The 9,383-nt window shown below is 36.6% G+C and overlaps 1 protein-coding gene across 1 annotated transcript in view; it reads left to right on the top strand.

Moving 5' to 3' along the window:
• Window positions 1–5,204: 5,204 nt before the first annotated feature.
• The window catches only part of wwp2 (WW domain containing E3 ubiquitin protein ligase 2), a 62,217-nt gene continuing 58,038 nt past the window's right edge, over window positions 5,205–9,383 (top strand). Inside the window, 2 exon segments of the mRNA XM_048157477.1 lie at window positions 5,205–5,355; window positions 6,105–6,199. Of these exon segments, the coding sequence (XP_048013434.1) occupies window positions 6,127–6,199 (73 nt within the window). The 5' untranslated portion in view covers window positions 5,205–5,355; window positions 6,105–6,126.

Below are 9,383 nucleotides of genomic sequence, written 5' to 3'. Positions count from 1 at the left end.
TTGTTGGTGTTTGTTGGAGAAGTACACACTAAAATTTAGCTAACTGGCTAGCGAAGCAAAAATGAGTTGGTCTTTGTTTAAGTCCTTGATGTAACCAAAAATAGCAACAGAACTATACGTTTAAAAGAATGTACAAACACTAAAACGTACTTACAGTTTGGAGCCAATAAACAGCAGCTTCTGCTTTTAAAGTGGGAACTGCTTCATCTTTCAGTAATAGCCTTTGTGCAAATCCAGCTTTGAACTCGTGTAACATTAGATTCTGGAAGCGGTCTTCCATGGCGCATCCAGTGTAGAAAATATCACTGATTATAATGGGTTCTATTATCTTTTGACGCACCGCGTCGCTTGCGTCCGGTGTACACAACTCTTCCGCTTCCACATGCTGCACCACATGGCCTTGCCCACTTTGTTGCATGTTCCTGGGGGCGTGTTTTGCAGGGTTTATGATGTCACCAACCCGGGAAGAAGCTTGTTGTAGTCCAAACCGGTCATTTTTGTAGGCATTAAACTGCCTTAACTGTAAAAGACAATATCTCCGTTTGCATTGAACTTTCAGCGCTGTAACTTTGCAGATACTGTTTATGCTCAAGCAGCAACATTACACACTAACTAAAGTTAAAAAAGTGAAAATCGCAATGAACCACCCCTTTAATAAAACAAAAGATGTTAAATAAATGTATGCATGGTAAATAAACCTTCTGTATTTGTTGTATTGTTTGTAATTTGTTTGTAAATATCTTTTTATATAACAACAATTATATATATTGGTAATTATGCCCTTTGAAGGTTATTGGACACTGATTCATTAGTCTCACTGTGTTGTGCTTGGAAAACTGCAACTTCACCAAAAAACCAAACAAAACAAAAAAACAATCTGCTCAAAATAATAGTCACATTAAACATTTCTTGCTGTTAACAATTTCTTCATCGACATCTAATATCAGGTGCACAAAATGTCAGCGGGTTCATATGTTAATCCAACACGTGACAACGTTAACAGCACGCTTAACTACATCACATCATCTCATTGTACAATATCTTTTTTCCCCCTTCATCTGCATTTACATACTCACAGATGACGCAATCATTCAACCTTAAAGGTGCTAAAGAGGATGTTTTGTTTTATACATTTTTGCAATATTACTTGAAACTGTAACAGCTGCAGATTATGAGTTACCTGCGGTGAGTCCGACATAATGAATCCACTAACACGACACAGCGAATGCCGGTGGTAAACACTCGTGTTTACGAGTTTTGGGAGGCGTTCCTTCGAAGGAGGGGGGTTGTTCTTACGCATGCGCTCATTTCAAAAACTCAGTAACAGTCTTTGGTTTCTCAGTCGACGAAAAAATCCTCTCTATCACCTTTAAAAAGATTAAATAATGTTGTACACAAATTAATCAACAATCCAACCTCCTGAACATACAAAATTACATTCTTAAACATCATACACAACTCAGATTTTTTAAATGACGACAAATAGAGAATATCAATTAGTACAAAGTAGGCTAATGCATAAATCAGCAAAACTCACCAGAGATCTCGTAAACGAAAAAACTCACAATCAAAAGCATTAACTGGTGCAGAGACGGGATGAAACGACAACCTGATCGATCAATAAGAGTCTTAGTAAAAGTAAATACATATTGAAATGAAGAAACATAACAAAATTTAATTTACGGCACCTCATGCCAACCTCGTGAGATCAAGTTGAGCTGGCTTCTTCCTTCTGAATTTACATTGAATGACTCACTCAACATACCGCAGTGTTTACTGACCTCTAGACCATAGCATTTGAATCTTCCATTTATCTGAAGTGTGACAAGGCAGTGTGATGCTTTGGGCAACGTTCTGGGAAACCTTGGGTCCTGCCATCCATGATGTGGATGTTACTTTGACACGTACCACCTACCTAAGCATTGTTGCAGACCATGTACACCCTTTCATGGAAACGGTATTCCCTGCTGGCTGTGGCCTTTTTCAGCAGGATAATGCGTCCTATACCACAAAACAAAAGTGGTTCAGGAATGGTTTGAGGAGCACAACAACAAGTTTGAGGTGTTGACATGGCCTCCAAATTCCCCAGATCTCAATCCAATCGAGCATCTGTGGGATGGGCTGAACAAACAAGTCTGATCCATGGAGGCTCCACCTTGCAACTTAAAGGATTAGTTAACTTTTAAATAAAATGTTCCTGATAATTTACTCACCGCCATGTCATCCAAGTTGTTCATGTCTTTCTTTCTTCAGTCGAAAAGAAATTAAGGTTTTTGAGGAAAACATTCCAGGATTTTTCTCCTTATAGTGGACTTCATGGCCTCCAGATGGTTGAAGGTCAAAATTACAGTTTCAGTGCAGCTTCAAAGAGCTTTAAATGATATCAGACGAGGAATAAGGGTCTTATCTAGCGAAAGGATCGGTCATTTTCATAAAAAATACAAATGTATATGCTTTATAAAAACAAACGTTCGCCTTCTAAGTACCTCCGCCAAAACCGCATTTCCGTATTCTCCAAAAAGTTTACACTGTATGTCCTACGGCTTCCCTATTCTATTTACGGAAAAAAAATTAACTGCCGCTGCGTTCGTTCTGTAAGAGCTTGTTTTGCCGCTTGATATTGCAAACTGGTATTTCTTACCATATTATTTTAATGTATTGTCTTAATTATAAACACGCTGGTTTGAAGTGCAAGCAGTATACTGCACTTTGATATTCTTCTTGTTATTTCCCTACAGTGTGTAATAAATCGTAAGTCTCGCACATTCAGAAAACACCTAACTTCCATGTTGAAAAATAAGGTGGATAACACCCACAGCCTCGATCCTCTTGAGACTCAACCTCCAAAACAAATACTTTCGGAAGTAACTTGACACTTCAAATAAAGATTGTATCGATTACACTGCGTTCCAAATTATTATGCAAGAGACAAATTAGTAAGATTTCAGTACAATAAACATTCAGATTTTAATTTTTCTAAGAAAATGTTTGTTCGTTTATTTATCCAAGTCTTTTTAGATAACTGGTATCAATCTCAGACAAAATAATTTGCCAGGTCTATGGAAACCCTTCTTAGAGGTTGTTCCACATTATTAAGCAAGTCACAGTTCTCATGCAATATGGGGAGAAAGAAAGATCTTTCTGAAGATGAAAAGCATGAAATGGTGCAATGTTGTGCAAAAGGCATGAAAACAACTAATACTGTGTGAAACTGAATGGAGATTATCGAATTATCATAAGATTTGTGAGTGATTTAGAGCACAGCAGAACTCGGTCAGATAAAGGCTTATTGAGGAAAGTTCCTGTCAAAAAATTTAATTGTATTAAAAGGGCAGCTATAAAAAAGCCAGTGTTGAGCAGCAAACAGGTATTTGAAGCTGCTGGTGTCTCTGGAGTCTCAAGAAGCTCTCCATGCTGGCTGGCAGTTGTGCGTAAAGATGCATTTCATCCACCCTAAACCAAACCTCACAAAGAGAAACATTTACAGTGGGTTTAGAAATACATGAAGACTAATTTTTAAATAGTTTTATTCACTGACTAATGCCGTACTACAATGGATGGTCTAAATGGATGGATTTCTGGATGGTTGGTGAATGGCCACAACGTTCCAACAAGTTGCGATTAAAATACATAAAAGCGTATAAGAGAACGAATTACTACATTACTTATAAATAAATTTGATATTATATATATTAGAGCATGTTCTGTCTTATATGGCACTTTTATTAGGTTTTACCGCAGATATGTTGTTTTTGACAAATTTGCTACATTAAATGTGTAACGTTAGTTAATTCATATCAGCTACTACCAGGAAACGAAGTCAATTTTATGACAATCTTATGTTAATTATTGCTTATGTAACCATCTGTGAGTGAACATAAGCCGAGTCATTGCCAGAAGTGGCACAGATCTCTATAGCCAGAGTTGGGCCAGTTAGGGAACAGGAATCGGCCCGGTGCTTTACAGCCATAACAAATATACATGTGCCAGAGCGAGCTGTAGGCCACAATCGGCTTGCACACGGTGATGCCGAGTCTGAGCCACAGGCGCCACAGGGCAGCCGAGCTCGGGCCGATTACTACATGCTATCTGGGATAGATCACTTTTATTAAATCTCAAAGGTTTTAATCATATTTTGCTACATATAAAGGTATTTCAAAGATTTAGAATTATCAAAAGGTCATTAGGTTTAACCGTCCAAAGGCCAATTCAGCCATTTCATTTGTGATTAAAATATCTTAAAATGTAATAAATGTATATATTTTTTATTCTAACATGATTTTATAACGTCATATATCAACATAGTGCAAAATGGTATTAAAATTATGTGTAGAAGTCGTTGCTTTGTTATGAGAAAGAATGTCCGGAAAAATTAATTTCATTGATGTCATTCGGAGTAACCAAAATAAAGGGACCATTTTGGTCAATATCATGTGACAGGATGTGACATCATTCAGACACCTCCAAAGAAAGGACCACATGGTCGTGAAGTAAAGTAACTAACTCAATTTTAACTATTTGAAAAATTCATGTTTTTACTTGTTTATACGCATGTCCCGAAACATCAGGTCATTCGGTACAACCGCTATAAAACATGGATAATGTTGTAATATTTTATAAACTTGTACTAAATATGAAATATTTGATTGTCCTTTTGATATCTAGCTAGCTAGCTGGTTATCAGCCTGTTAGCATTGTTTGAAAATATCGTCATTCTGTAAAACCAAAATTTTTGGTTAAACCGAATGACTTTTTTGTTGACAAATTTTGTCCATCTTGTTAAAAATGACAAAAGCAGTGTTAATCGATCATAAAAACCACATAATCTCATTGTTATCACTTAATAAAACTTCAAAATTAATTATATTTCCATTATGTTTTTTTTTTAGACTTTTAAAAACCTTATTCGTCAATGAAACATAAAAACAGTCACTATGTTAAGACTTAATTGGTCTGACCAACTTGATAGAAAAAGGGTAATCAGTCTTACTTCTCGGATTCAAATTAGACCAATCTATCAAATGAAATACCTCCTAGACAGAATGCTATGAGTGTGTTATGTCTTTAATTTGTGCATTTGTAGCGCCACAAATGCAATTTGAGAACATCAAAAACTTATGAACGTTTAATGTTTTTTTTTTTTTATTAATTTTTTTTAACCAGAACTGGTAAAATATTTAACATTTTCCAGAAACGTACTACGTTTTTCACAACAGAAAATGCACCCCCTTCACATTTGATGGTATGGAGCATCCGGACCCATGATTCACCGCGGCGCTTGTCTGAGAGTCACATGACCATGACATTAAAGCGGAAATGACAGTTAGCTCTTCACAGTCTCACGGCAGATAAAAGGTAGGGATCAAAACCTTTTCTCTGTGTTATTATCAACAGAAAACGTTCACATTATACACAAACTTGCCCGCTTTTATAATAGTTCCTGACGGTTTATAGACATTGTGACTTTTCTCCATAAATGATGTGCAGCTAGTCAAACAGCGTCACTGTTACACATCATGCATTAAACTTAAAATGATAAAAGGTCGTAAATCTTTATTAGATACAGAAATGATCTTCGTTTGAGTCTTTCTAATGTCTAATTCGGAGACGAAAGTAAATGTGGTTATAATCAGCCGAGCTGCTGTATAAACCGCACCTTTAATAGTGACATGATGACTGTTTGTTTGTTTGTGTCTGATCATCAGAATCACTCACTGACCTATGAAGCTGTCACACCCGGAAACTCACACATTTTATTATGACACCGTTTTATAAATCATATATTCTAGCTTTAGTGTTGACCTGCGTAAAATTTTTTTTAATGATGCTTTCGCAGTTCATGTAAAATCTTCCTGTTTTAAACTGTAATATGTGTGTGTGTGTGTGTGTGTGTGTGTGTGTGTGTGTGTGTGTGTGAGGTGCTTCAGATGATCACTGAGTTATAATGCTAGATGAAGCTCTCAGTAAACACATCTATGGTTTATTATCCTCTGATTACTGTAGCTGAGTGATTATGAATGATGATGATGATGATGATGATGATGATAATGAAGATGATTATGTGTGTGTGTGTGTGTGTGTGTGTGTGTGTGTGTGTGTTTCAGGGCTGTGATGTGATATGATGTGATGATGGCAGCTGCCAGTGTGTCTCAGTTTGCCAACGTTCAGGCCACAGAGAAGTCACAGTTGACCTTGAAAGGTAAGAAGTCCAGCCTTATTTTGCTGCAGCCCCATCTAACATCAGCTCTGTGAACTGTGATTGACTGATCTGAATCTGATCATTTTGATGTCATTTATCAGCTCTTATGACGCATCAACTTGCAGCATCAGACCTTCGTGTGTTTTTGCACTTCTCGGCGTGTCCTCTAGAGGGTGATGTGTGCTGAATAATAACTTTATAACTCAGCACAACTAGACCGTTCATGTCAGGACATGTTTACTCTCATTTCCTGTTTGACAGTATATTCTTCACAGGAATCAAAATCATAAATGTTTTTGCCACCTTGGAATCGTAGTCATTGCCACTTATTAATTGTTGATATAAATCTGTTATACTTAAAGGTGAAATATGGAAGATCTTTGCAGTAAAATATCCAAACACTAGGCCAGTGTTTTGTTCATTTGAGTACTTAAAATATCCCAAATGTTTGCAACTATTTGTAAATCGTGAGAAAATTGCAATTTTAAGGCTCCGGGACGTGTGAGGAGTCAATTGCGTCATACCCGTGTTACCCTCGGTTAAATTTTGTAGAAACCATGGAAACACCAAAGACGCTTTAATATATTACATGTTTTAATAGACAAGGGAACAACTGTTTTGATAAATGTATAGGCAGAAAACTAGTTATTGTTATATAGCTCAACATATTTAGTCTTATTGTTTAAATCTAATTTTCTTGATTTTTTTGCGAGTACCGTGCTTTACCATGCCTCAGAGAAAAACACTATTTTGCCAAGTAGCTAACATAGCATAATCAGATTCAGCTTTATTTTTAGTAACAGTAATACAGCATTTTCTCCATCATACAATTGTTTTAAAATTAATTGCATGCCATTTATCAACACAAGCCATCCAGCATTTAATATGATATTCTAATATCGATCTATCTTACTGCAGTGTGTAACTGTCACACAGCAGCCGCTGAGAGTAACGTAATAACATAATTTTCAACACACTCAAATGTATCTAATATGATAAACAGAGCTGTGTTACCTCATACTCATGACCGGAAAAGCGGAAGCGGAAGTGGCATAATAAAAGTTCTGCTGCTCGTGAGGCGTGTGTTGAGCAATCGCTCCAGTGGCCTCGTTCAGCTCCCACAACACTCGCTCCTGCACTGCTTCATACTACAGTAATGTTAAAGAGTTAGTTCACCCAAAAATGAAAATAATGTCATTTATTACTCACCCTCATGTTGTTCCATACTCGTAAGACCTTCGTTCATCTTCGGAACACAAATTAAGATATTTTAGTTGAAATCTGATGGCTCAGTGAGGCCTGCATAGGGAGCAATGACATTTCCTCTCTCAAGATCCATTAATGTACTAAAAACATATTTAAATCAGTTCATGTGAGTACAGTGGTTCAATATTAATATTACAAAGCGACGAGAATAGTTTTGGTGCACCAAAAAAAACAAAATAACGACTTATATAGTGATGGCCGATTTCAAAACACTGCTTCAGGAAGCTTCGGATCATAATGAATCAGTGTATCGAATCATGATTCGGAGCACCAAAGTCACATGATTTCAGCAGTTTGGTGGTTTGACACGAGATCAGAATCATGATTCGACACAAAAGATTCATAACGCTTCAAAACTTCCTGAAGCAGTGTTTTATCACTAAATAACTTATCACTAAATAAGTCATTATTTTGTTTTTTTGGTGCACCAAAAATATTCTCGTCGCTTTATAATATTAATATTGAACCACTGTACTCACATGAACTGATTTAAATATGTTTTTAGTACATTAATGGATCTTGAGAGAGGAAATGTCATTGCTCCCTATGCAGGCCTCACTGAGCCATCGGATTTCAACTAAAATATCTTAATTTATGTTCCGAGGATGAACTAAGGTCTTACGGGTGTGGAACGACATGAGGGTGAGTAATAAATGATATTATTTTCATTTTTGGGTGAACTAACCCTTTTATAATCGCATCCATGAACATGATTTCTTCCCGAGTCCTATCCCGATTCTTTTGCACCGTCTGTTGAGGTGAAGACCACATGTCCCAAGATTCCGCGCTCAAACTTGGCATCATCAAACTATGCCTTTTTGAATAGGCCTCTAGCGACCTCTAGCGGACAGAAAATATTACATATTTGCACCTTTAAGCAGTAATTTGTCTTGTATGCTGGAACTTTTCATAAACATTCTCTTCTCTTGAGAAAATTATATAATAAAAGCCGTTTGTGATGAATTTATTATTGTGATGTTATCAGAGTCTGCTGTACCTAATACATAGACACAGTTTGCTTGGTAATAATAACTTTGATAAAGTTTGAAAATAAAGAGGCAATCTGATCAATTCTGATCAATCTGATGCAGAAAAGAGGAAAAGGATGAAAGAAAGGAGCAAGATAATGGTAGTCTAAGTGTTGAATTTTGACAAGATATGATGATGATTAGCCATTTATCGTATCCGATCCAGTGGGCCAGCTTTCGCCATACTTTCCTTTTTCAACTGTTCTATGCCTAAGCCAGTGTCCCTTTTGATGGTGTCGAAACAAAGTGTGTGTTTTAACCATTGCATCACATGGCCAAAGTAGGTGAGCCACAGTTTGGTCATTTTTCCCTCAAGTGACATCTCTGGTTTGATGTGCTCCAGGACCTCTCTGTCTGTCCATGGTATCCTTAGGAGCCATAATTCAAAGGCGTCAATCCGTCTACAGTCAGTTTTTTTTCATAGTCCAGCTTTCACATCCATATATTGATATGGGAAATACAATTGCCTGGACTAACCAGCATTTGGTTGTGAGATTGATGTCTTTGCTTCTCCAGATTTGGTGCATGCTTAGCATTGCATTTCGTTCTAATGAAATTCTGTGCAGTTGCCGGTTTGGTCAATCATAGATCCTAAAAAGCAAAAGTCCTTAACGCATTCAATTTCCTCTCTATTGATGGTTACTTTAGTTACTTCAGATCTAGCTGTTGACATTTTGATGTTCCCATCTTTTCACCTTCCTTTTGAATTGTTATTATGAGACGTTTCAGACCATCCTCAGTTTCTGCTAATAATATAGCATAACGGAGATTGTTGATATTTTTTGCTGCCAAAAAGAAGGATTTTACTTGTGTGAAGAATCAAAGCTATTGTACAGTAGTTGCAACTTTGGTATTTCTTTGGTATTAGTATAAAATCTGTTTTTTTTTTT

The sequence above is a fragment of the Megalobrama amblycephala genome, linkage group LG15 (genome assembly GCF_018812025.1).
Source record: "Megalobrama amblycephala isolate DHTTF-2021 linkage group LG15, ASM1881202v1, whole genome shotgun sequence".
In the NCBI taxonomy this organism is placed as follows: Eukaryota; Metazoa; Chordata; class Actinopteri; order Cypriniformes; family Xenocyprididae; genus Megalobrama; species Megalobrama amblycephala.
Note: the sequence above shows the minus strand (reverse complement) of the source record. Positions and strands in the feature narration are given on the sequence as shown.